General features: G+C 72.6%; 3 protein-coding genes across 9 annotated transcripts; 1 reads left to right on the top strand and 2 right to left on the bottom strand.

The window, feature by feature from the left end:
• The first annotated feature begins 50 nt into the window (after positions 1-50).
• DCST2 (DC-STAMP domain containing 2) lies at positions 51-4,018 on the top strand. 2 transcript variants are annotated; one of them, XM_072027929.1, is made up of 15 exons: positions 51-360; positions 442-612; positions 742-843; positions 932-1,126; positions 1,233-1,298; positions 1,414-1,627; positions 1,704-1,861; positions 1,954-2,118; positions 2,237-2,404; positions 2,501-2,601; positions 2,677-2,807; positions 2,915-3,030; positions 3,112-3,205; positions 3,305-3,562; positions 3,643-4,015. In XM_072027929.1, the coding sequence occupies exons 1-15, from the start codon at positions 51-53 to the stop codon at positions 3,740-3,742; spliced, it is 2,349 nt and encodes a 782-aa protein (XP_071884030.1). In that variant the 3' UTR covers positions 3,743-4,015. The 2 variants fall into 2 exon arrangements, with proteins under 2 accessions (XP_071884030.1, XP_071884031.1); XM_072027930.1 differs by lacking the exon at positions 442-612 and having other exon boundaries at positions 3,643-4,018.
• Positions 4,019-4,396: 378 nt separating this feature from the next.
• Positions 4,397-20,531, bottom strand: ZBTB7B (zinc finger and BTB domain containing 7B). Of its 6 annotated transcripts, none has more exons than XM_038167834.2 (3): positions 20,407-20,531; positions 6,566-7,584; positions 4,397-6,123 (listed from the first exon to the last, which is right to left on the bottom strand). In XM_038167834.2, the coding sequence occupies exons 2-3, from the start codon at positions 7,573-7,575 to the stop codon at positions 5,679-5,681; spliced, it is 1,455 nt and encodes a 484-aa protein (XP_038023762.1). In that variant the 5' UTR covers positions 7,576-7,584; positions 20,407-20,531; the 3' UTR covers positions 4,397-5,678. The 6 variants fall into 6 exon arrangements, with proteins under 6 accessions (XP_038023762.1, XP_038023759.1, XP_038023757.1 ...); XM_038167831.2 differs by lacking the exon at positions 20,407-20,531 and adding an exon at positions 18,397-18,529; XM_038167829.2 differs by lacking the exon at positions 20,407-20,531 and adding an exon at positions 18,268-18,397.
• Positions 20,532-20,693: 162 nt separating this feature from the next.
• LOC119713790 (mothers against decapentaplegic homolog 6-like) lies at positions 20,694-24,419 on the bottom strand. The gene is made up of 4 exons (XM_038167837.2): positions 23,888-24,419; positions 23,191-23,607; positions 22,902-23,009; positions 20,694-22,289 (listed from the first exon to the last, which is right to left on the bottom strand). The coding sequence occupies exons 1-4, from the start codon at positions 24,042-24,044 to the stop codon at positions 21,754-21,756; spliced, it is 1,218 nt and encodes a 405-aa protein (XP_038023765.2). The 5' UTR covers positions 24,045-24,419; the 3' UTR covers positions 20,694-21,753.
• Between the last annotated feature and the right edge of the window lie 1,560 nt (positions 24,420-25,979).

Here is a 25,979-nt window from a genome sequence, read left to right as displayed (position 1 = left end):
CCGGCAGCATCGGTTGCAGGAACCACACCGGGAGCCTCAGAGACCCGAGCATGGAGCCAGTCACGGGGCTGAAGAAGCTCCGGGGCTGGGCAAAGAGGGCTTGGGGCAGGCAGCCGCAGCAGAAGCGCTGGCTGGAGGAGGACAGCAAGGTGTGGGAGGTGGCCCGCAGCACTGCCGGCTTCGTGCTGGGCATGGCCCTGGCCAGCCTGTACGGGGCCCTGGTCCTGCTGGCGCAGAGCGGCAACCTCTGGTACTGCCTGGTCACCACCATCAGCCTGGGCACGGCGCTGGGGCTGGGCATGGCCTTCTCCATCAAGGTGCGCGTCTCCGTGCTGCTCACGCTGCCCCACATCTTCACCAGTAAGCAGCCGGGGTCCCGCAGCGGGGGGCACGGGAGGTGCCGGCCCCCCGCAGAGCCCCAGGGCCACCCTGTCCCCACAGGGGAGGGCAAGATGCTGCTGCTGCTGCTGGCGCTGGGCATGGCTGTGCAGGGGCCCTGCACCAACATCCTGCACAACTTCTCCCGGGCCGCCGAGTCCCTGTCGTGCGGTGCTGAGCTCGCCCTCAACCAGACGGCCGAGAGGCTGCAACGTGCCCGGGAGCCACTGCTGAGTGAGATGGGAGGGGGATTGGGGGAATGGGGGGGGGCTCTCCCCGGGGTGTGGGAGGAGGTGGGCAGTGCTGGCCGGTCCTGGGCTGCCCACAACCCCCGAGGTGCGCTCAGGGCCCTGCTCTCCGCAGAAGTGCTGGCCAAAATCAAGGACATTGCCCAGAAAGCCAAGGTGGTGGGCGACCGCGTGCGCAAGTTCTTCCGCTCCATCATGGACTCCGTGAGCCACGTCGGTGCGTGGGGGCTCCCGGGCTGCCCCCAGCCTCATCACCCCCCCCGAGCCCCCGGTCCCCGTCCCCATTGTCCTCTCCCTGCCCGCAGCCCGAGCCCTGCGCAACGTGTGGCGCTGGCTGGCCAGTGTGGGCGAGCTGTGCAACCAGGAGCTGGGCACGCCGTTCCGCCGCTGCCTGCGCCTCTTCGAGGAGGCCAAGGACAACTGCGAGCGCGCGCTCTCCTTCCTCTTCTTCCTCTGCTACATCATCATCACCTTCAGGCCGCTCTGTGGCCTGGCCAATGGTGCGTGCACCCCTTCCCCAACCCCTCTGTGGTGAGGGGGCACAGCAGGGCAGAGCCACAACCACTGCCTGTGGCCCCACCCTGGCAAAGCCTCCCCTTTCCGCAGTTGGCCTCCTCTTCTGCATCATCCCCCAGTACATCCAGTCCTTCCTCAAGAAGACGATCGCAGCCCGTGAGCATCCCGGCACTGCCGGGGGGCTGGGGACCCCCCTGTGCCCCCCATTTCCCCTTTCCTGTCTCTCTCACCCTGACCCCCAGCACCGCCCCGCTCCTTGCCACCCCCGCAGCCCTCAGCAGAGCGCTGGACCGAGTGCGCAGGGAGTTCGAGTTCAACATCTCGGCCGTGCACCACTTCGACATCAGCCTCAACTCCAGCAAGACCCTGGCTGATGTGGCCCTGGACATCATGGAGGGCGTGAGCCAGCGCCTGGAGCCCACCCGCCAGGTCGTGGGGCTCTTCGCATACGCCTCCTCCTGCGCCATCCTCTACCTGTACCTGAAGTGAGGGTGCTGGGGCTCTGCTCTGGGGGCTCGGGGTGCCCAGCGAGCCGTGCCCAGCACCCCACACCCTCCCCAGGGCGCTGCGGTACCGCCACCGCTACCTGCGGGACGACACCTTCGACAACGTCTACATCACGCAGCGCTTCATGGACATGGATGTGCAGCGAGCTGAACAGGGCAAACCCACGGTGCTGCCCCTCAACTTCTGGGAGAGCGGCCGCTACATCCACCCCGGTGAGCCCTAAGGTGGGGAGGGTCCCCCCGTGCCGCGGAGCCGGGGGGGTCCCGGCACGGCACAGCCTCACGGTGCTCCCGTGCCCGCCCAGGGATGCCGTGGCTGTCGCAGCAGGAGCGGCGCCGCTATGTGCTGGAGCTGACGGGGGTCCTGCGGCACGTGCTGCTGGGGCTGAGCCTGGTGCTGGCCGACTACAGCCTCTTCTGGCTGCTCGACCTGGTGCGGCACCAGATGCAGGGCGAGATCTTTGCGAGGGGTGAGCGGGCGTCCCTGGCCTGAGCCCTTCCCTGTCCCCCCCCCGCCCCTTTCTGCTTTGCTGGCTCGGGGATGAGGTTTTGGGGTCCTTCCATGCCCCTGACTCAGCCACCCCACAGCCCCGGCGATGATGGCAATCAGCGTGGACGGGACGGGCTACACCAGCGAGATCTTCCAGGACCTGGTGTCTGCCTTCGACGTGCTGCAGCAGGGCAACGTCTCAGTGCTCTCCCAGCGGTGCCTCCTGCAGCCCGTGGAGCCCGACTACGGCGCCTACATCAGCATGGGTGACCGAGGGGGCGGGCAGGGGGTGCCCGCACCCTGTGCAGGGTGTACGGAGGTGTAGGGGGGTCACCACGGCATGACCCATCCCTTTTTTACAGGCATCCTTTACGGCATCTGCCTCTTCGTTGCCATCTTCGGCAACCACGTGGGACGCCTGCGGCGGGTGGTGTGTGCCGCTTACTACCCGGCTCGTGAGCAGGTGAGAAGCCCCCACCAAGGCGCTCCCGCCCCCAAAAGCCGCTCGCCCTCACCCTCCTGTCACCTTCGTGCCCAGGAGCGGACGTCGTTCCTCTACAACACCATCCTGGCGCGGCGGGCAGGGCTGGTGCGTGCCCTGCGCGATGCGGTGAGGATGAACTCGGGGGATGCTGCGCAAGGCAATCTGCTCCTCTTCCTCACCTCCAGGCGAGTGTCCCCGTTATGCACCTCGCTGGGCAGTGCTGGAGCTCGGTGACAACCCCCAGGGTGGCTTTGCCCTGTCCCTGCTGAGCTGTCCCCGTTCCTTCCTGCAGGGTGCCTGCCTTTGCCCGGCTGGTTCGGCTCCTGGGCATCCAGCGGAAACACTGCCTGGCCTGTGGGGTGGCGGAGCAGAAGGACTTCATCGCCTGCATCACACCCGACTGCAAAGGTGGGGGTGGGCAGTGGGAGGAGGGGCAGGACCCCCCCCCATGCACACACACCTACCCCACCCTGCTTGCTGTCCCTCCAGGGCTGTACTGCAGAGAGTGCCACCAAACCCTGAACAACGTCTGCTCCATCTGCATGGGTCCCCTGAGCTACAAGGACATGGGGGACGAGGAGATGTGAGCAGGCTGGGGGGGGGACACAGGGGGAGGCACGGAGCTGGGGACATCCCATGGGCTTGTGGGATGGGGGGGGCTTTCTCTGCCCTCTCCCCACAGGGACTCCAGCGACGAGGAGACGCTGGGGCTGTGGCTGGGAGCGCTGCGGACGCTGCGGGGCCACGAGCAGGAGGAGCTGCGGGAGCAAGGGCGGCTGCTGAGGCAGCGCATCCAGGAGGTGGCGGGGGGCCGGGGGGGAGCCCGCCGCCTGCCCCCGGAGTTGTTGGCCCAGCTGCGAGCCCGGCTGAAGGAGGAGGCGAGCGAGGAGAGCGATGGGGACAGCTACGGGGTGCCTGGTGAGGACAGCTCCTTCTCCAGGTGAGGACTGGGAGAGGTGGCCTTGGGGACATGGGGGTGCGGGTCCCTGATGCTGCTCTGCCCTCCCCATCCCCTCCCAGCCTTGATTTCAGCTACCAGGAGCAGCCCGAGGGCAGCGGCAGTGAGCTGGAGGAGGTGAGGGTCCTGCAGCCGCCCAGCAGCGAGGGCAGGGCCGGGTGACGGCAGGACAGTGACGTGCAGACGGCTCGGGGGCTGCGGGGACACGGCGCAAGGCTCTGGGGATGTGGCCGGAGCCCCAGCAGTGCAGTGGAAGCCGTGAGCTGCTGGGGCAGATGGGGAGGGGTTGGTGAATAAAGCACCCGGTCTTCAAGCCACCGGTGTCCTCGTGCCCTGAGCTGGTGTCTGGCACCGCTGCAGTGTCCCCGTCCTCCCCCCTCATTGCACCCCCAGCTCCAAGCCCCAGCCCTGCGCTGTCCCCAGCCCTGCTGCAACCCCGTCCCCATCCCTCACGGTGCCCCCAGCCCCATCCCTGTCCCCAACCTTGTTGCTCCCCCTCCTCCATCCTGGTGGCTCTCCCACTTCTGTCCCCGTGATGTCCCCAGCCACATGGTGCCCCTGTCCCCACGTTATTCCCAACCCCATCGTGCCTCCACCTCCATCCCAGCAGTGCCCCCTGCCCCCTCTGGGTCCCCCCAGTGTCCCCAGCCCTATCGTGGCTCCATCTCCGTCCCTGCAGTGAACCCAGCCCCATCATCGCGATGTCCCTGGCCCCACCGTGCCCCCACCTCCAGCCCCGTGGTGTCCCCAACCCCATGCAGAGCTGTACTGGTGTGTGTGTGGGGGGGGCTGGACAGACGGACGGGGCGCACGGGATCCCTGCTTCTCTGTTTATTATCAAGCAGCCTTCGTTTAAAAAAACAAACAAACAAACAAACAACAAAAAGACGCGACCCGGCGGCGCGGGGGGCGCGGCCGCCCGCGGATTATTTCATTTGGTTTCTTACACCAGAGAGGTTCAAGTAGCCGAAGATTTCAAGTTCACCATAAGGCACTTTAAAGCCATGACAGGAGCCAACCCCCCCCCCGTCCCCATCACCCCTCCCGTCACCCCATGGCAAGGGACAGACACGCAGAGGCCAGGCAGCGCTGGCGGGCAGCAGCGGAGGGGCACGGGGGGGGGTGGGTGGGTGGAAGGGGGGGGGAATATATTACATCATCTTTTTAAATATAGATAAACTCTTATTTTAGGCAAATAGTGCCGGTCCCCTGCCCCCCGGGCGTGCCGGGGGGGTCTGCGCCCTGGGGGCATGTGCAAAGGGCAGAGGGGTGACCGCGGGGGCCCGGCCACCCCGGGGAAGGGGTCCCACAGGGCCGGGGCGTCGCGGGGGGGGGGGGGGGGGGAGGAAGGCGGGAGGGGGGCCGGGGGGGGCTCACCCGGAATAGTGCAACCAGAGAAAGCAGCCGGGAGTGCAGGGGCGAGGGGGCTCGCCGGGGAGGGGGGGGCTGCTCGGGCCGGGGGCCTGCGGGGGTGGGCTGGGGGGGCTCCGGGGACAAGCTATGTACAGCGCGGGCCGAGCGGGCGGGGAGACCCCCCCCGGCCGGTGCCGCGGAGGTGGGGGGGGGGGCCGCCAGGGGGCGCCCCCCCGCCGGCCGGGTCCCGCCCCCGGCCGCGCTCCCGGTTACCGGGGATGGGGGGGGCGGCCCCGGGGAGGGCGGTGCGGCCCCTCCCGGCCCGGGGCCGGTCCCTTCCCGGCGGCGTCCCGGGAACGGCGGCGGGGGCGCCCCGGGAAGTCGGGGTTCGGAGGGGGGGCGCGGCGGCGGGGGCGCCCCGGGCCGGAGGGGGGCGGCGACGAGGGGGCCCCCTCCGCCCCATTGTGCAAATCCGCCAGGGGGGGAGTTTCCCCCTTTTGCATAATTCAGAACAAACCGTGACGGGAAAAACAGGAACAGAAACCCCGTCGGGAGGCGCGGCGGGGCGCGGCGGCGGCGGGGCAGCGCGCCCGGGGCTGCCCGGGGGACCCAGGCGGGCCGGCGCCGCGCCTCCCCCCCAGCCCGGCGGGCACGGCCCGGCCCGGCCCGGCTCGGCCCGGCTGGGCTCGGCTCGGCTCTGCCCGCCGCCCCCCGGCGCGCTCCGTCGGGGCGGCCGCGGCGGCTCCTACGCCGACTCCACGGGCACGGCGCCGTCCGGCTGCGGCCCCTCGTCGGGCTCCGGCTCGGGCTCGGGCTCGGGCTCGGGCTCTTCCTCCTCCTCGTCGGGCCTCGCCGGCCCCCAGTAATGGGCGAGGGAGAGGCGCAGCCCGTCCAGGCGCCCGTTGGAGAGGTCGAGCCCCGGGGGCCCGGCGGGCGGCGGCGGGGGCTCGTCGCGGCGGCGGCGGCGCGTCCGCACCTCCAGGCAGTTCTGGCCCTTGAGGTGCCGCTGGAGGTGGTCGTCCTTGGCGAAGGCCTTGTGGCAGACGTTGCACTCGTAGGGCCGGGCGCCCGTGTGCAGGTGCATGTGGTTCTTCAGGTCGTAGCTGTGCAGGAAGCGGGCGCTGCAGTGCTGGCAGGAGTAGGGCCGCTCGCCCGTGTGCTTGCGCATGTGGATCTTCAGCTTGTCGTTCCTGGGGGGGGGGAGAGGTCAGCGGGGTGGCAGGCACCCCCAGGCAGCGGCTGCCGGGATGGCAGCGCACACCAGGGCAGGGATGTGCTGCGGGGACAACAGGGGCACCCATGCACCCATGGGACAGGGATGTGCCAGGGGGTGGCACAGGCATCCCCAGAGCGAGGATGGGCTTGGGGGCAGCACGAGCATCCCAGTGGAGTGCATGGGACACATGGGGTCGGGGTGCTCGGGCAGGGCAGGGCAGGAGACCACATCCCTGCTGCCTGGCTGGGGTGCACAGAGACCAAACCCCCCCAGGCAGGTGTGCATCCCAGGGGAAACGTGTCCCAGGGACGCCACGGGGACACCAGCAGCCACACGGGCTGGAAGAGGACGTGTCACAGGGTACCCCAGGGACCCCCGAGGCAGGGCAGGGAGGGGGCCAGGCCGGCAGCACTCACCGTGTGAAGCGGACCCCGCAGACCTGGCAGGCGAAGGGCTTCTCGCCCGTGTGCGTGCGCATGTGGCGGGGCAGCTTGCCCGCGCCGTGGATGACCTTGTGGCAGACGGGGCACTCCTGGGGCATCTGCGAGCGGCGCTTGCGCACCAGCTTGTCGGGCGTATCCAGCCCGGACGCCAGCGACTCGTGGTGCAGCGAGCTCAGGTACGCCATGAGGTCGGGGTCGATGGCGTCCTCGTCGGAGCCGCCCTCCTCGGGGGACAGGGACGGCTGGTAGGGGAAGGGGAAGGGGTGCGGGGGCAGCTCCTCTTCCTCGGGCATCTCGTAGCTCTCATAGGTCTGGACCAGGCCCTCAGGCAGAGGGGGCAGCAGGGGCGAGGGCGAGGGCGGCTGGGGAGGTGGCAGGGGGCTGTCGTACCCCTCGGCCTCGGCGGGCAGCTCCTCGGTGTGGTTGTTGAGCCGGGAGCCACGGGCTTGCAGGAACTTGCGGGTCTTCTTGCTGCGGCGGGCAACGGGGCGGGCGGGCGGCAGGGTGGGCACCTCGTCCTCGGGGAGGGTGGCGAAGGCCTCCAGGTAGCGGCGAGCCCGCTCGCAGTCGCCATCATCGGGGCCGGGCGCCTCCAGCCCGCTGCCCTGTAGGATTTCCACGCAGGCAGCGATCACGCAGGGTATTTCCAGCAGCTGGGCGGCCTGCAGCACCTCGCCCATGTTGGCACTGCTGATGGTGAGCGTGGCCGTGTAGGCAAACTCCAGCAGCGCGCCCAGCGCCTCCGGCCCTACAAAGTCCAGCTCGCAGACCTCCTGCCCCGGCCCCTGCCCCGCAAACAGCTTCTTGAAGTAGCGGCTGCAGGCGGCCAGCACGGCCCGGTGCGTGCGGTACTCCAGCCCCTGCGTCTTGATGGTGACGTCGCAGAGCACCCCGAGCTGCCGCTGCTCGTTCAGGCTGCTCAGCAGCTCGCTGCTGTGCTCGGGGAAGGGGATGCCAATGAGGTCGTCCTCCGGGCTCGCCATCGTCCTCACCTGCGGGAAGCAGAAGCCAAGGGGGCTCAGCACCGGGCAGCGCCCTTGGGTGCTCGGAGCCGTGGGGTGCTGACGGCGCAGAGGGCTGACGGGAGGCGGGGGGAAGATGGCGCTCGGAGGAAACTTTGTGGCTGAAGTGTCAGCTCTGCTGCAGAGCCGGGGGGGCAAGGAAACCCCCTGCCGTTGAGGAATGCACCGGGGGCAGGGTGCCCCCAGCAGCGGGGTGCTTGGGGCTGGAGGGGCGCACGGCTCGGCACTGCCGGGGCCTTGGGTTTGGGTTGGACGCCGAACCTTCCCCGCCACGTCGAGGCAGCCGTGCCGCGGGGGCTGCCCTCGCCCCCCGCTGCGAGGTTGGCGGGCGGCGGGCCCCCCGCCGCAGCCCCCTGCGCTTCCTCTGCCGCCAGCACCCAGCCGCCCGCGCCGCCCCCCGCGCGACCACAGCAAAGGGGGAAATCTCGGCGCGGTGCCTTTGAACGGTGCCGAGGCGCGGCGCTTCCTGCGCCAGCCCACCCCCTGCGGCCCCCAGCCCGGCCGGGCGCAGCCGCTGGCTCCCGGCACCCCGTCCTGGGAACGTGGGCCTCGCCGGCGGCGGGCGCGGGTGGGCGGGCGAGTGCCGGGAAGAGGGCCCCGAGGGCCGGGGGCCGCCCCGCAGAGCCCAGCCGGGCTGGGAACACGGGCCACGCTTCCTGCCACGGCAGATTAGGATCAGCACAAGCGCCGGTTCCTGCCCCCGCTCCCAGTGGGGGCCCAGCCCCCTCCCTCCCCCTTTGCCCCAGCCCGGGGCCGCTCCTCGCCCAGCCAAGCCCTGCCTGCGTGAGCAGGGCCTTTCCCACGCTGCAACTGGCAGGGCTTTACGTCAACGCAGCCATAAACCCAGCACCGAGGCCTTCCCGGGCCAGCGGCACCGCGGGGCAGGCTGTGCCCGGCACAGGGGCACCACCAGCACCAGGTCCCCACGGAGCAGCAAGGAGGGGATGTGCAGGCACCCAGCACCCAGCAGCACTCGTGGCCACGGCCAGCTGCCGGTGCTGGTGCTCAGAGGGCGATGGACACATGGGATGAGGGAGCCCTGCTGCTATCCCCAGCCCTGGGCATGGGACGATGGCTTCAGGAGCTCCTGCAGCCAGGACATGGCCCCGGTGCTCAGCCACCAGCAAGGCTGTCCCAGCCCTCTGTGGATGCTCGGTGGCACCAGGGTCTGCCTGGTGGCCACAACCCTTGGCAAAGGCAATGCCAAGAGCATGGCACGGCCATGCCCGCACACCCAGCGGTGCTGTGCCACGCCACGCTAAGCACAGCCCTGGCTGCACATGGCACTGCCGGACAGCGCCAAGCCATGCCCGTCCCCACCGTGCCATGCCAAGCCGCTCCGAACCGAACCCCGCCGCGCCGGGACGGCTGTGCCAAGCCGCGCGGTGCCGTCGGCGGGCGCGGGGGACGTGCCCCCTCTTGCCCGCCGAGGGGCGGCGCGGCCGGCGGGCCCCCGGCGCAGGGGCCCATCCCCACGCCGGCCGCTCCCTGCGCTTGGGCGCCCGCCAGCTGGGGCTGCCTCGGCAGGCGGCTGGGAACGGCCCCGGAGCAACCGGCTGCGGAGCCGCCCCAGCCGCTGCCGAGCAGGCCCGACCGGCAGGGCAGGCGGCAGCCGCCCCTGAAACTGGGAGCCGGGCAGTGCCGACCGCCCGGGACGCCGGCGCCACCGAAATCCTGTGCCCCCCCCCCCTCCTCCCCGTACCCACCCTGTGGTGCCCACCGCCGCGCGCCCTGCGCTGTTCCCCAGGTCCCCGCTGAGGTGGGGGCGAGCGGATTAGGGGCGATTAAGCCATCAGGGCGCTGGGAGCCAACAGGCAGTGACAGCCCCCGATGAGATTAGGCAGGATTAGCAGCGGGGGGAGGATTATGGGAGGTGAGCGCCCTGTGCCGGGGCTCGGGTGGCCCTTGGGGGGGGGGGGACAGGGACACTGTGTCCATCGAGCGCTGCCTGCAGCACCCCGGGGCTGGAGCAGGCAGGCTGAGCACCGGCTGTCCTGGGACGGGTGGCACGCGCTGCTGCTGGACGCAATGGCAGGACAGATGGACGGGAGCAAAGCAGGGCAGGAAACGCTGGCAGAGCGAGGCAGCCTGCTCGTGCCCTCCTTCATCCATCGCTCGCTGCATCCCCTGAACAAACGTGATGGCAGCAGGAGGCACCTGCTGCTCCAGGTCCCCACGTGCCCTCCAGCACCCCCAGCCCCTCGAGACATCCGGGCACGATGCGCTCGTACGGCTCTTCCTGTTTGCAGGGCCGGGGCTGGCACCGCTGGCACGCTCCCCTTTGGGGTGCTGCTTCACCACGGGCCCGTTGCAGCACCCGAGGCCCCAGCTGCACCGGGGGGGGCTCCGAGGCCCACACGCGGCCTCTGTTCAGCATCCCTCTGGCAGCCTCGCCGTGCCACGGGGTGCACGCAAGAACCCGAGCTCAAGCACCCCGACTGCAGGAGCAGCCCGGGTGCTGCAGAGCTCCCTGGAGGCACCATCTGGGGGCCGGGGCGAAGGAATCGGGACCCCCGGGAGCAGCCGCTGGGGCCGGATGCCTGCGGACGAGCGACCCGCGCTGGGGCAGGGCGGGGGCGAAGAGGTGGCAGGAGGGGGATTTTCCATCGCACCAAACCGCCCGTTACTGCTTCTTCCCCGACACCCCCACCCCCCCGCGCATCCTCCCCACTGGAGCGAAGTCACATGCTGAGCGGGTGCCATTGAGGAGATCGCAGCGGCGATAAGGAAATGGGGGGGGGCAAGGTGTGAGGGAGCCAGAGCCGCCCCCAGCCCCCCCTGCATGGCAGGGTCCCCTTGCTGGTGCTGGGGGACAATGCGGTGGGGTGCAGGCAGCTGGGGAAGGGGCTGGCAGCATTGCCGTGCCCCCACCGAGCCAGCACTTTCTCGGTTACGTCAATGCCCGCAGCCGGGCCCGTTTTGCCCTCCGCAGCTGCACAGGGCTGGGGAAAAGGGGGGGGGGGTTGCTCCCCACGCCGAGCCAGCTCCCATGCCCAGGGCATGCTGCAGCAGGAACAATGGCTCCCGGGTCACCCTGACATCCCAGCCGCTGCCGGCCCCGCCGCACCTGGCAGCCAGCACCCACCCGGCGCAGGAACCGGCTGCGTCCCCCCCCGCAGAACCCATCCTGCACCCGGCCACGGGGCCAGCAGACCCGGGTGGGAGTGGGGACCCCGGGGCCTCTGCCTGTTCCCTGCTGTGGGCAGGAGGATGAGGGGCTGGGGGTCCCGGGGTGCGCGGCTCCGGGCTGCTCCTGGGTGCTGCTGCTCTCATTAACAAGAGCTGAAACGCTGTCGAGGGACTTCACAGCCGCACCGGGGAGAATGAGTCACCCAGGAAGGTGAGCGCAGCACCAGGCAGCGCATCGGGCCCCGGCCCCTCGCCCCAGAGGGGCCCCTCGCCCTTTGGGAGGTGGGAAGGGGACTCAGGTGGCCGGGCGTCCCCCCACCCACCCGTCACCCTGCCCAAAGCCTGCAGGGAGCAGCGGCGGCCGAGGCGCCCACGCCGTGGGGCATGGGGGGTGGCATGGCTGCGGGATGGGGTCTGCACAGCCCCGCTGCCAACCGCAATGAAATGGATGGATCAGGGTCTGGCCGAGCTGGTGGTCCCCGAAGGGGCACGCACCAGAGGTGCAGCTGGGGGTCCCGATGCCGAAGGGGAGCCCGGACGTGGGCTGGGGAAGCGGTCCCGCTCTTTGAAAGAAGAAAACAGCGAGCACACAAGAAAGGAAATGGTTTGAAGAGACAAGAGAACAAACAGAACCCACCCGCCCTGTATTGAGGGGGGGTGAGCCCCACAGCAGCCGCCCCAGCAGCAGCCCCACAGCTCCCTGCGCACCCCCCCAGCTCCTCCCGGCCCGCAGTGACACCCGGAGAGCTCCTGGTCCCCGCGAGTGGCGAGTGCCCCGCGGCCACAGCCGTGCACCCAGAGCCTTCAGCACCGGAGCGCCCGAGCATCGTGGCCCAGCTCTGCCTCTGTGCGCACCCAGGACCGGGGCACAGGCAGCCCCATCGTGGTGGCACGGCCGGCCCGGTGGCATCGCCACCGCCGATCCCAGCACCTGCAGTGGGGACCAGCAGCTGGGAGCCCGCTCCATCCCCCTGCCCGCGGGCCCCAGCCTGGCAGCACGGCCCCGTCCTGCTGCCAAAGCCTTCCCCACTGCCCGTGCCAGGCAGAGGCACGCCCGGCACTGCTGCTATGGGGCGCGGGTCCCACTCTGCCAGGCAGGGACACCGAGGTGACCCGCACCTCGCCACCCATCCCATCCCTCCCCATCCCAGCGGCAGCGAGGGCGGTGCAGGGCTCGGTTGACGCCAGCATCCCGCCGGCCAGCCCGGCAGCCTCCCAACCGGTGCCCCAGTGCCCTCCCCGTGCCCGGCTGTGCCAGGGCCCTGCCGGCTCCCCAAGGGCCACCCGGCACCGTCTCCGCCGTGGCCGGCGGCGGGTGGGCGCTCGGCTCACCTGGCGCGTGTCCCCGCGTGGCTCGGCGCTCCGCCGCCGTTGGGTCCACGGCCCGCGAGCGGCAGGGAGGGGAAGGCAGGGTGCTGTGTGAACTTGGCCCCGCTCCCCGCTGCACTTCAGCGCGGATCCCACCTCAAAAGGAGTTGACGCCCACACCCCGGGTCACGCACCTCCCAGCCCCGCTTCCCAGAACACACACAGCATTAACCCTTCTGCAACCGGCACCGCGGCCGGGGCGCCAACCCGGAACCGGGCAGGGGGCAGCCCCGGCACCCTCCCGCTGGAGGAAATTCCCGGCGGCGCTGGGACCGTGCGCCCCGCACCGTGGGCATCCCCTCCCCGCCTCACCGGCCCCCCGTGCCGAGGCGTCGGCCGGGCCCTCGCCCTCCCGCCGCCCCGGGGCAGGGCGCTGGGTGCTCGCCGCTGGCCGCGGCCAGCCCTGGCCAAGCCAGGAGGGCGCCTGCGCTCGGCGGGAGCGGGGCTGCCACCGCAGGGCTGGGCTCGGTGCGGCGTGCCATGGCCTGCCCCGGAGCCGCCCCCCAGCCCTGCACATGCACGTCCCGCTCTGCCCCCAAAGGCAGCCCCGACACCGCCGCGCCGCCCCGGGTCCCACCGTGCCGCGGCCTGGCCAAGGCGGGTGGCACGGGGAGCCCGGCCACCAGCAGCCTGGCACAAAGGGCTGCGCACGCCACGACCTGGGGAAGGGGCTTGCGGATGGCCCCGGGCACCCGGCGTCGCTCGGTGTCCTCCACAAGCCAGGCAGGGGCACCCACGGGGCCCAGCTCCCCGCTGCCCGGCCCCACACCCCCTGCTCAGCCCCCTGCTCCGCTGCCTGGGGCAGGCTTAGGGTTCTCGCAATGCCCCCATAATTACACCCTCTGCGTCCCCGGCTAAACAGCAATTAGCAGCCCAAGGAGCGCTCCCCACACCCCACCGCCAGCACCCAGCATCCGCCCCGGCCGCCCACACCAGCTCAGCACCCGGCCAGGGCCGTGCCAGGGGCTGCTCCCCCCCCGAGCCTGGCTGAGGCCACGGGCGGCCGTGCCAGCACCCGGGAGCCGCGCTGGCCATGGCACGAGGCCTGGCAGAAAGGGGAAGAGCGCTGCGCCGGCGCGGCCGCCCCAGCCGTCAGGGAGGGGGCCTCTGGCCCCAGCAACGTTCTCGGAAAGAGCCGAGCTGTGTTGTGCAAGAGCCCGACCACACGGGCGGGCAGCAGGCGTGCAGAGGGGCAGCAGCCACGCCAGCATCTCGCCTTCGCGGGCACCATGCGCCAGGCAGGGCGCAGCCGTGCCGTGGATCGGGCAGGCCCCCGCTGCTCACGGTGCCAGCAGCCCTCCCCAGCACGCCACGATGCTGGGGGCTGGCAGGACATGGCAGTGGGCACAGCCCCACACCAGCAGCCCCGGGAGGGAGGGAGCGTGGCACCTGCCTGCCAACCCTCCGCCTGCCCTTTGCTCCCCATAAAGGAGGGGAACGGCGCCAGCCCCCCCTGGCCCAGGTGTGCCAGGTGCTAAGGGCGGGAGATAAGGTGGGCGAGGCGGGCAGGGAGGGGCACGGCATGGGCACGCAGCCCTGACTCAGGGTTCCCGCTGGTGGCCAGGCCCCGCTGGGGGTGACTCACCGCGGCCCCCCCACCCTGGGGGTGTTGCAACCTCCCACGCGCCATCGCCAGCCCCACGGGGCTGCTCTGCCCAGCTGGGGGGCACGGGGGGTGCCCACCCGCGGAGCTCTCGGTCCACCCAGCGGGCAAGGGGCTATTGAGGAAGCGGGGTGCTGGCCTCTGGAACGAGGGACTGACCCTCATCCATCCTCAGCATGGCTGGTGCCACCAGTGGTGGCACTGGCTGGGGATGCCCAAACCCCCATTCCCCACGGGATAGGGACAGGGCATGTCCTGCGCCAGGCCTGGCTCCAGCACAGCCCCAGTCCCTGTCCCCGAGGCAGGACGGACATCCAGCCACAGCACCCCAATGGGCATCTCCACCTCTCCCGCTCCACACCCCAAAACGTGGGGCCCTGACCTGCTGGGACACACGGCCCCACTGCTAACTACCTGCGCGTCCAGCAGCGGATGGGGCAGAGGTGGCCGGGGGCGTGCAGCCTCTGTGGGTCTCCCCGGAGCCCCCCGCTCCGAGCGTGGCTGTCCTGGGACGTCCCAAGGGCAGGGGAGAGGCCACGCGAGGCCGGACGCTTCGGCTGTCCCCAGCTGCACCCTGCTGGGGTGGCACGAGGAGCGGGGCCACGCGGAGGCACCAGCAGGCAGAAGGAAGGAAGCAAGGAAGGAAGGGGTTGCCGAAACGGAGCTTGAAGGGGGGAACAGGAAGGAAATGGTCAACAGCAAACACTGCATCGGATCGCCCCAGCGCAGAGTGAAACCCACCCACGGGCGTCTGCCAGGGCAGGGAAGGGTTGGGGCTGAGGTTTGGGCTTGTCCAGGGTGAGAGGCGCTCACACGGCTCCAAACGGGGCCTTCGGTACCCAGGCCAGCGCCGAGAGGGGCCCCATTGTGGTCTGGGTCCCACAGCCCAGCCCACTCCGTGGGGCGGCTGCCCACACCCTGCCCGGGGCCCCCACGGGCAGCAGCGAGCCCCAGGCACCCCCCAGGAGCCACGTTCTGGTCACCAAGAGTCAGGGGCAGCGGGACCAGATTCCCCCAGCCTTACAGCGTGGGACAGCCGGCACTGGGGAGAGCAGGGCCAGGCGGCTCCGCTCCCGCTCACCCCGCAGCACGCAGACAGTCACGGGAGCCCCTTGGAGCACAGCCAGACCCCCAGGTCCTGCTGCACCGTGTGGCCCTGGGGGGGTGCCACAGGCTGGTGACATCTCCTCCCCCCACGTGGGACCCTGTCCTCACAGCACCCCGGGAACCAAGCGATGCCAGCACCACGGAACCGGTGCAGGATGGGCTCCAGTGCTCCATCCCGGCACTGGTCCCCGTGGGGTCACCCGGCAAGGACAGTGCGAGCCCACAGCCCCCCCTTAAGCCCCCCGAAATAGCCCAGCTTCCGCCCCCACGGCAGCTGCCTGCCTCCAGCTCCCCGCTGCCCACGGATGATCCTGGGGGAGGAAGGGAGGGAGCGGGCGGCCCTAATCCCCCCCGAGCCCACTTAGCGCTGCCAGCGAGGCTGAGCCTGGCACAGCACCCCCAGCCCACACAGCACCAACAGCGAGACCCCCGGCCATGCCCCCCCACCTCAGGGGGCACGACAGGGGGCCTGCGATGGAGCAGAGCTGGGGCAGCAGGACATGGATCCAGGCCACTGCACGTGGGACTGTCCCCACGCTGTCCCCAGCCCTGCAGCAACCCGGCCGGGATGCCCCCACCGAGCCAGCTGGCTCCCAAGCAGCCCCAGAGGGACGGGAATCCCCTTCCCCTCCCCATCTCAGCCCCCACAGCAGAACATCTTCCTGCCCATCCTCACCACAGCCCCCAGCGCTGCTGGGGGGAACCCGGCACGGGGACAGCCGGGGACGGCACCGCAGCAGAGCGGCCAAGGCATCGCCGTGTTCCCCGGCTCATTGGCACCCAGCGTGGGCAGCACCCAGCGCCTGCACCACCAGGGACCCAGCGCCCTGCGGCAGGACCCCCCGTACTCACCGCTGCCTCCAGCCGCTGCCCATGGGGCCTGGGGACGCGGCGGGGACAGCCAGGGCAGAGCGGAGCACGCAGCACAGCCGAGCCTGCCGGGAGAGGCCAGCGCTCGCCTGACCTACTTCTCCTTCCGCATCACCTGCTTTCATTTTCCCTCACCACGGCTCGGTCCCCCCGCCCGCCCACAGCCCCGCCAAGTCACGCCAGCGGCTCCCCAGGGGCACAGGGCGCCGGGGCCCGCGGCTCCCTACGGCACCGGCGTGCACGTGGCCGGGTCGGCCGCACCCGGGGCACGGAGCACGGCGGGGCCCTGGGCGCGCTGAAGGTCACCGGCCGCAGCTGGGGACAGCTCCGCAGCAGGCACGGCCGCCTCCCCCACCGCCCGCGCGGCCACCCGAGCGTCACCTCCCTGGCACGAAGCGAGTTCGACGGGTCTCAGCCCAGCCCCTCGCCGGGTCCTCCGGCCGCCCTGGGGCTCGCCGGGGTGTGGACACGCAGCTCCCGGGGCATGTCGGGGGACGCCGGCGCTGCCTCGGGGAGCCGGGCGGGTGCGGAGAAGGGAGCCCGGCTCCCACCCCCGGCACCCCGCTGGCTCCCGCACTGGGGTTACTATGGCAAGGCCGCAGCACGGGGGGAGCGCGCGCACTCCCGGGGGCTCCCGCGAGCAGCCAGCATGCTGCCAGGAGAGATTTCTCTGTGGTTTCATCATCCACCGCCCGCCCCGAAGGAGAAGTTCCTGCTCCACGCACGGGGCAGCAGCCACCCCCTCCAGGGCCAGAGCGCAGGGGCTGCCCCGCACCCCCAGCTGCGCCCACTGCCCTCCCCCTGCACGCTCGGGGCCTTCGCACTCGTGCCACGTGTGCACAGAGGGTGCTCAGCAGCAGCTGGCAGAGCTGCGCTTCCACAGCCTCGGGCTTGGCACTGACTGGTGGGGGGGGGTTGTCCCTGCACGGGTGGCTCTGAGCCTCCCCAGGATGCAGCCACCGATGTCCCCCACCCACCCGTCACCGCCCCCCACCCCAGCCTGGTGGGACCCGGCCTCACCCGCTGCGTGCGCCCCCCTCCCCAGCACAGGCACCCCAGCCTGAGCAGCCCCTTCTCTCCACGCCAAGCCCCCAGACCACCACGGGCAGCCCAGTCCTGCTGCCCCACACCCCTCCCCTGCCCCACAGCTTCCTTTTCTCCAGGCTCCAAGTTCAAGTTCCTGAGCCCAACCCCTCCCTCTGCGCCTGGCCCTGGCATCACCGCCACAGCCTCAAACCCTCGGGCCAGCCCGCACACCTCCGCCGGTACCGCCAGCCTACGCCCCCTGCCCCAAACACGCAGCTGGAGCCGTGCTGGGGAGAGCTGCCAGCCCAGCTCCAGCAGGGGAAACTGAGGCACGGCGAAACTCACCCCAACGCACAGGATGCAGCTGGGGAAGGGAGCACCCGGACCTCCGGCCTCGCCGCTGTGAGGGAATGCAGGTGCCCAGCCACCAGCCCACACCAAGCCCAGTCCCGCGTCCCCTCGCCCAGTGTGAGCAGCCCCCGGTCAAGGGCAGCCGCAGCCCAAGACGGCAGCCCTCGTCTGGCGCAGGCCGGGGCGGCCGCGGCGGGAGGGTAAATACCGCACCCCGCCCCTGGACAAACACCAGGCTGGGGGCAGCCAGCCCGGGTGGGAACAATTACAGCAGGGCTGGGTGCGTGCGGGGCAGAGTCCACCGGTCCCAACGCTCGGCGGGTGCCACGGGGCAGCCGGGTGGGGTGGGCACCCCCCCCCGCGGACCCACGGCTGCGGCGGGACGAAGGGAACCGTGGCCAGGGCCCCGTTTTGCCCCCGGCAGGGGCAGCAGCTCCCTTTCTCCATCACGAAGGCGGGTGCCGTGGCTGCCAGCTCGCCAGGCCCGGGCAGGTCCCCGGCAGGCCCTGCAGCACAGCACGGTGTGCCAGGACACGGGGACACCGCGTGCCGTGCCACGGCTGGCCCCAGACCCCCAGGGTGACGGGAGAGCAGCGGGGGCTCCGAGCAGCCCCCGTGCCCGCACACCCTGGGACGTGGCTGAGGGTCTCGGCCAGCAGCAGGGGGGGGGCGGCCCAGCCGCTGGGGGGCCGGGCAGGGCCGTGGCACGGCCGCACGCGGGGGCTGAGCACCCGGAGCGCCCCCCCCGAGCTCCGGTGCGGGAAACCGGGGCCGCGGCCAGAGGCCTGGCAGGCGGCGGGGACCTGCCCTTGTCACCGGCTTCCCGCACTCCTCGCTGCGGGGAATTCCCCCGGAGCCGGGCCCGGTGCGCGCAGGGAGCGAGCGCCCGGTGCGCGCAACCCACGCGTGCCCGGCCCGAGCCGCCCCCCCCGCGTTCTCCCCCCCCCCGCGCCTGGCACCCGGCCCGGCGACGTGTCCACGTCCGGCGGCCCCAGCGCGGAGCCGCGGCGGGCGGCCGGGCACGGCGGGGCCGGCGGCGGCGGCTCCCGGGCTCGCCGCTCCCGGCGCGCACCCGGTGCGGAGCCGCCGGCCCCGGGGCTCGCGGCGGCCGCACCTGCCCGAGCACCTGCGGCGGAGCGAGAGGCACCGGCAGCCCCGCGCGGGGCGGGAGCGGGGCCGGCCCGAGCCGCGCCACTCACCGGGGCCGGGCTGCGGGCGGGCGCCGGTCGCTCCTCCGCTGCGAGCCGTCGGTCGGGTCGGTCCGTGCGCTCCGTCCGTCCGCCCGCCCGCTGCCCCCGCCGCCGCTCACCTGCGCGCCCCGCGCTCACCTGCGCGCCCCGCCCCGCCGCCGCCGCCGCGCCCGAGCTGCGGCCGGTCCCGGGGCCGCGGCCCCGCCTCCGCCTTCACCTGCCGCCGCCGGCCCCGCCCGCCCCCCCCCCGGCCGCCGCCGCCGGGCACCAGGAAGCGCCCGCCCCGGGCCGGTCATTGGGCGGCGCGCCGCGCTCCCGGGCTGCCATTGGCGGGGGGGGCCGCCCCTCAGCCCCGGCACACCCCCGGGAGGGCGGGGGCCCTGCGGGCGGCGGCGCGGCCCCCCCCCCGGGGGCGGCGGGGGGGGGCGGGGGGGGTGCGGGCGGCGAAGCCGCGGCCGCGGCCGGGGCCGGCCCCGGGGAGCGGGGGGAGGAAGAGCTGAGTCAGAGGCGCAGGGAGGCGGCGCGGCCGGGGGGGGCGGGGGGGGGCGGTTAACGGGGCCGCGCTCGGACGGCCCCGGGGCCGCCCCGCCGCCCCCCGGTGGAGGGAGCCCGGCACGGCCCGGCCGCGCCTCGCCCGGTGCCAGGCGCCGAGCGCGCTCCGCCCGTTTGCGGCCGGGCCCGCCCCGCTCCGCCCGGACGCGCCCCGCTCGGGCCCCGGCTGCACCGGGGGGGGGGGGCGGCGTCGAGCGAAAACGGGGAGCGGGGCGCGCAGGGCGGAGAACCGGGACCGCAGAACCGGGCCCGGAGGGGTTGGCGCGGCGGGGCGGCCCCCCCGGCTGCCGGTGCGGGCAGGGAAGGGCGCGGCGGTGGCGCCCCCCCCAACCCCCCCGGCCCTCCCGGAGCGGCCCCTCCGCAGGTGCCTGGGCGGGGGCCCCGCACAACCTGTTTGGGCGCCGCCGGTCCCCGGGAGGCAGCAGCGGCACGGCCCGGCCCGGCCCGGCCCGGCGCTCACCTCGCTTCACCCCGGCCCCCCCCCGGAGCGCTCCTGACTCAGAGCCCGGCCGCGGCCGCTGCCCGGCGCTGGTGGAAAGTGTGAGCCGCCGCCGCCGGGGGCTGCCAAGGCAAACACCGCCCCGCGCAGACGTTATGTCAGCGGGGCGGGCGGGCCGCGCCGGGGGGCACCGCTCCAGCGCCGGGGCCGCCCCCCGCCCCGCAGCGCTCCCGGCCGGGCCCCGCAGCCCCCGGGGCCGCCGCCGCCTCCCGCGGCCCCACCTCTCCCCGCCTCCCCCCCCCCCCCCGCCTCGGCCGGCCCCGCCTCTGCCGCCGGTACCGGGCACCTGCCGCTGCTGTGCCCGGGGCGCGGAGCTGCGTGCGGCTCCCCCCCCATCTCCGCCGTGCCCGTCGGTCCGTCCGTCCGCTTGTCCGTCCGTCCACCTGCCTCGCCTCCGCCCGCCCGTCCCTGCACCTCTGTCACCTCCCGTCGCCTACGGGCAGCAGTGAGCAGCACCTCCGCCCGCCCGCCCGCCCGCCCGTCCATCCGCCCGGCCGCCCCACCGGAGCCGGCCCGGGGCCGCAGGGCCCGCTCGGGGCTCCCGCGGGGGCGGCGGAGGGGGAACCCCGCAGAAAATCCCCTCCGCGCCGCCTGCCGCCGAAAGCCGCTCCCAGCCCCGCGGCGCCGACTCGCAGCGGCCTCGGCCCGGCCGCCCACCGGCCCGAAACCGGCCTCCCACGGCCCCGCCGCCTGCCGCTCCCCGCAGCCCCGGCGGGCACCGGAGCCCCCCCTCCCCCGGGGAGCCCCCCTGCGCCTCCCGGGGATCCCCCCCCACGTCCTCCGGGAGCCCCCCCAGCTCCGCCACCGATGGCGGGGGGAGGATGGATCCGGGCCCCCGGCGCCGTTCTCAGCCCCCGGTACCGACGCTGCCTCGCCCGCTCCCCGGGCCGGGCCCCGCCGCCGCCCTCCCGGGACCCGCGGCCGCAGCCCCCGCCCCGACGGCCCCGCCGCTATTTTTAGCCGCCTGCGCTCTATTTTGGTGCCCGCCGTTGCGCTGCCGGTGCCGGCGGCGGAGCCCTCGGTTCCCGGGGCTGCGCTCCCCCCCCCTCTCCCCTACGGCCCGGCGGCGCGGCCCCGACGGCGCGGTGCGCGCTCACCTCCTCCCGCCGGGACGCGGCCGGACCGGGGCGCGGGCGGGGCCGGGGGGGGGCCGCGGAGCCGCCAGGCCCCGTCTAAGCCGGGCCGGCAGCGTGGCAGGAAGGACCGGGCGGTCATCGCGGCCCGGCCCGGCCGCCTGCAGAGGGCACTGCCGGTCCCCGGAGCGCAGCCCCGCGGGTGCCGAGCGCGCCGTGCCCCGGGCGACGGCACCGGGAGCCCTCGGGGCGCTTCCTAGGGGGAGAACCGGCGGCCCCGCGCGGTACCGGCGCGCATCGGGACACACGAGGTTCCGTGGTGCCGGTGGCACCGTTTATTGGTTATAAATACCGGACACAGCCCGGGCGCACCGGGGCCTGGGGTACCCGCTCCCGCAACGGCTGCGCTCTCCCGGGGGGCTGGAAGGGACCGGGAGGCTCCGGGAACCTTCACGGACACCGCGCTCGTCCCGAGCCGCGCCTGAGCTCAGCTCCCCCCGGTCCCCACGTCCCGGCCATCCTAACCCGGGCTGCACCCCCCCAGGGGCGCTAACCGGGGCAGCAGCTGCCCCGGCTGTGCTCTCCTGCCCCATGCTCGCTCCAGCTGTGCTCAGCTGCCCTGCACTCCCTCCAGCTGTGCCACTCTCCCCATATTCCAGCTGTGCTCACCTGCCCAAATTCCAGCTGTGCCACTCTCCCCATATTCCAGCTGTGCTCACCTGCCCCGTGCTCGCTCCAGCTGTGCTCGCCTCCTCGAATTCCAGCTGTGCTCGTCCCTCCACATTCCAGCTGTGCTCACCTCCCCAAATTCCAGCTGTGCTCACCTGCCCTGCACTCCCCCAGCTCTGCTCCCCCCCCGCTCCCCCTACGCCTGCCATGCCCCAGGGGCCCTGCATCCGCAGCCCCCTGCCCGCTGGGGGCTCTGGGGCTCTGCCCCCACACCCCTCCTGTCGCCCCCCTGCCTCCTCCAGACCTGCCCAGCCCCTGCACACCCTGCCCCGGCCACCTTCCCTGGGTGCCCACTCTACATCCCTACAACCCCTACGTTTTACTTTTTTTTTTCTTTCTTACAAAAATAAGATAAATTAAAATAAAATTAACCAATAAAATAAAAAAGAGAGATTAAATAATGCCCCGCGTTAGCGAGAGACCTGTGGCAGTGGGTGAAGAGCCAGGCTTGGGGGCACGGCCCCACAGTGGGGCTTGGGTGGGGGGTCCCAGCAGGGGTCTCGTGGGGCGGGACAGCCCCGTGGCCACACAGCCAGGGAAGAAAGAGGCTGGGGCGAGGCAGAGGGGCCCCACAACTCGTGTTCCCCTTGCACCCAGTTTGGGGGGGACCTGCCACCGCTGCCCCCATCACCCCCCGGCTGCTCAGCGGGGCTGGTTCAGCAGCACCTCCAGCCAGCAGGGGCAGGAGGTGATGAACTGCCGGGAGTAGCAGGGCCCCCAGCCCTTTCCAAAGCTGATGCGGACGCTGTGGGTGTCGCAGGGGCCGTCCCCAGGGTGCCGCCAGCCGGCCAAGCCCCCCGCCCGCTCGTAGTCGAACGCCTTCACCGAGTAGCCGGGCAGCACCTTGAGGACGGCGAGCCCACGGGCGCCAGGGGGGCCCAGCGTGGGGGAGCTGACGAAGATGGGGTGCTCGCTGCGGTTGTAGGCCCACACGCCGCCCGGTTCCCGGCTCAGCAGCAGCCCGCGGCCGATCTTGCCCCGCGCGCGGCGCACGGCCTGGCTCCGGTGTGCTGCTGGCAGCTGGCCCAGGCAGAACCCGCTGCCCCGCGGCAGCTCGCAGAAGACGTTCACCGACGCCTCATGCACGGCGTAGAGGCGGCCCACGCGCGTCCGGTGCTCCCAGTAGGCCAGTTTGCACCAGTAGCCGTCCCTAATGGTGCTCCGCGAGAGGCTGGTGTCTGTCAGGGGAGAGCAGAGACGTTGGTGCCGGGCAGAGCAGCGCCCGATGCCGTGCAGGCACCTGGCAGCACAGCCCAAGGTGAAGCTTTGAGGGATGGGGGCACAGAGTTTTTTATGCCCCCGGGTCATGCCCGGGGCATCCAGCTCCCACCGGGGCTGGCGGAGCGGACAAACGGCCGCGGCACCCCGTGGCTGTCCCGCCAGGATGTCCCGGCAGTACGGCACGGCCGGCTCCGGTGCGGGACGTGAGTCAGCGGAGCTGCTGAGCGCCGGCACGTAGGCCCAGGGCAGCCCCAGGCATTGTCCCTGGGGGCCATGGGCTGCGGCGAGGGGGGGTCCCCGTCGTCGCTAGGGGAAGGTGGAGCCCTGCCATGGAGCGGCCTCGTGGCCAGCAGCCAGGCTGGAGCCGCGGCTTTGTGCGTCAAGGCACATTGTGTGTGTCCCCGTGGGCAGCGCTTCCTCCGGCGGGGAGTCCGGCACGGCCAAAAATAACAGGAGTGGCGCGGGAGGGGGCCGGGCCGAGGCTGGCTCCCCCGGCAGGAACCCCTCGTCCCGTTGCTGCCTCCCAGATCCGCTCCCCAATTTTGTGGCACCGCGTCGCTGCCCCTTACCGCGCCACTCCACGCGGTTGTAGCTGAACTCCAGGAGCTGGGGGTGCTCGGGCTCGGCCGGCCAGGAGGGGCTGAAGGATGACTTCGAGTAGGGGGGCGGAGGGGTCTCTGGGGGGACAGGGAAGCGGGTGAGGAGCTGGGACATGCTCCCCAGGCCCCCAAAGCCCCCTGCCTCCCCAAAGCCCCCTCAACCCCCCCTCAGCCCACCCCAAGGACCAGATGCTGGAGGGCAGCAGGGTGGGAAGGGGGGGCGAGGACGGGGGTCTGGGAGAGCGGGGGGGGCACTCACCAGGCACAGCCAGGCGGCTGAAGTGGTGGGGGTTGCAGCAGAGCGCGGCCGCGTCCCCGCAGCCCCCGCGGCCCCCGGCGCTCTGGCAGTAGGAGAGGTGCTTGAGCTCGTGGGGCTGGCGCAGGTCGGGCCAGCGGTACAGGCGGCAGAGCAGCACCTGGGGGGGCAGCGCCTGCTTGGCCCCCCGCGGGTCCCCCCGCGGCACCCAGACGCAGCCGGACTCCCAGGCGCCCCGGCTCTCCACCGCCTGCACCAGCAGCTCCAGCTCCTCGTCCTTCAGCTTCTTGAACAGGGCATGTGCCGCGGGTTTCAGGGCGCCGTGGCCGTCCTCGGGGCCGGGCGCCGCGCAGCGCTGCCTCCAGAGCCGCCTCACCAGCGCGGCACGACGCGAGCGGAACATGGGGCAGCAGCGACGAGCTGGAGGACAGGGACAGGCGTCACTCGCTGCGCCGCACCGGGTCCCCCCCTCCTGCCCCAAGGGCAATGCTGTGCCCCTGGGGGCTGCCCCATCCGTCCCCCCGCTGGTCCCAGCGCACTCGGAGCTGCGGTGCCCTGCGTCGCTCTGTGCCAGGTCCCCAGGCTCACCTGGGGATGTGACCCCCACCCCAAAAAAAAAGCCCCGTGCAGGGCAGGCTGCCTGCCCCAAGGCAGGGATCCCCACTGGGAAAGGGGTCCCGGGGGAAGGGGTCTGACTCACGGTGGGCAGCGGAGCTGGGTGCGAGGAGCCGGGGCTGCGCGTGGGGCTGTGCTCTCGGGGCGGCCAGGACCGCTCTGCCCGCAGCGCGCCGCAGCCAGGACTTTTTCCTGTGCCGGGACTCTCTCCTCCCCCGGACCTCCCCGTTTGGGAAATTCATTGATTCGTGGCGTCCAGGCCTTGGGCTGAGCTGCGGCCGGGGCCAGGACGTGGCGGCAGCGGGGCAGGCGCCAGACGCGTGGGCCGTGGTGGGCAGGGATGCCCCGCTGCCCGCAGGGCTGCCGGAGCCAGGCTGTCTCCCCAGGCTGTCGGGCACGGCCAGGGGGGTGGCGAGGAGCCGGGAGGGCACCGAGCACCGCGGCGACACATGGCTGCAAGGGAGGGGCCGTGCTGGCACAGCCCCGGGCACGTGGGCCGTGCTGGGAAAAGGGGGAGCAGCGGGGCGCAGCACCACGGCACCGTCTGCAAGCCCCCAACCCTGCCCGCAGCAACGAGACGGGGCCGCAGGGATGGGCTGAGCCCCCTCAGGAAGGGGTCCCCGCTGCCCCCCACGGCCCCCCGGCTGTCCCTGCAGCCAGGCCCCCCCGCGGGCACTCCGCGAGGGTGGGAGCCCGCGCCACAACAAAGCAGCTAATGTAAACGGGACCCTTATCCCGCGCGGGGCCGTGCTTCCTGCTCCCAACTTCCCGCCGAGATAAGGGAGGCCGTGCTGGCGCCAGGCGCTCCCGCCGCGGCCGGGGTGAGCGGAGCTTCCCCTGCAGCAGGACAGGGCTGCAGGCAGCCCCTGCACCGGGGCCAGCCCGGCACCGCAGCGGCCCGGCACGCTCTGGGGCACGGTGGGCTCAGGGGACCGCGGGCAGCCCCCAGGGCCATGGTGCCCCGTGCATCCCGCGACCTTTGCTGCAGCTCCTGCCGGGCCCTCGGGGTACGTTTTGCTCCGGCGGCTTCCCGCTGGCTCTTGGCAGCGCTGGTGCCGGCCGGGCGTGCAGGGCCAGGGCAGGAAACAGCCTGGAGCGGGGACAAGCGGAGGCACTCTCTAAACAAGGGGCTGAGTCACAGCAGATAACCCGGCAGAGGGGGCAGCGGGGCCACGGCCCCCGGCACTGGCCCCCATCCACCAAGGGGGCTGGGGACCCTCAGGTGGGGGCGGTGGGTCCTGGCACCGCAGGGCAGGGATGTTGTAGAGGTCCTAGCTGGGTGCAGAGGGTGGAAGTTTTGGGGGTACAGTTGGGGGGACACGTGGGGACACCTCCCCAAGCACACACAGCCAGTCACACACTGCTCAGGTTTATTGGGGTCTGGGTGGCGAGGGGGCCACGGGCTGGGCCGGGTCCTGGTGCTGGGGGTCCATCAGCTGCAGGCTGTGCGGGGCAGGGCAGAGCCATCACGGAGCCACAAAAAGTCCTGGGGAGGGGAGAGAGGCAAAGAGGGGTGAGGAACCCCAGGGGACACCATGCCTGGGCACCCACAGCCTTCACCTTGCAAGCAGCGCGGCTGGGACCCCCCAACCCATCACCCCCACCGGCACCAAAACCAGGGCCCTGTGCCCTATCCCCACCCCCAGAGCACCACAGCCGGACACCCAAACCCTTCCCCATCCCCGGGGACCACCAGGACCACATCCCCCCACCCCATCACCCCCTCAACACCGCAGCCGGGCCCCCGCACCCCACCCGGAGCAGGGTTCCCCCGCTCCAACGGGCAGAGCCGGGCACTCACCGGGGCGCGGGGGTCCCGTGCCCTAATCCAGCAGCTCCCGGATGCACCAGCTGCACAGCAGGAGGTAGGCGCACTCCCGCAGCACCCGCAGCAGCCAGGAGCCGAGGCGCAGCCCCAGGGAATCGCCGTTGGGTCCTGGCAGTGCCGCCGCCCTCACCGCTCGCCTCGGGGCGCCCGGCAGCCGTGCCGCCGCGCTGCGCAGGAGAGGCATGGCCGCGGGATCTGCAGCGAATGCAGGGTGACGGCGGGGAGGCAGCTGCGTGGCCACGAGGGCCCCGGGGCAAGTGCTGGAACCTGCTCCATTCTCTGCGCTTCAAAAGCCGCCGCTGTGACGTGCACGGGGAGGGGGCACTGCCCGGGGACCCTTTTGTTCGGG

This window comes from Anas platyrhynchos, chromosome 26, assembly GCF_047663525.1.
Source record: "Anas platyrhynchos isolate ZD024472 breed Pekin duck chromosome 26, IASCAAS_PekinDuck_T2T, whole genome shotgun sequence".
NCBI lineage: Eukaryota > Metazoa > Chordata > Aves > Anseriformes > Anatidae > Anas > Anas platyrhynchos.
The sequence above is the reverse complement of the archived record's forward strand: the minus strand, read 5'-3'. Positions and strand labels throughout refer to the sequence as shown.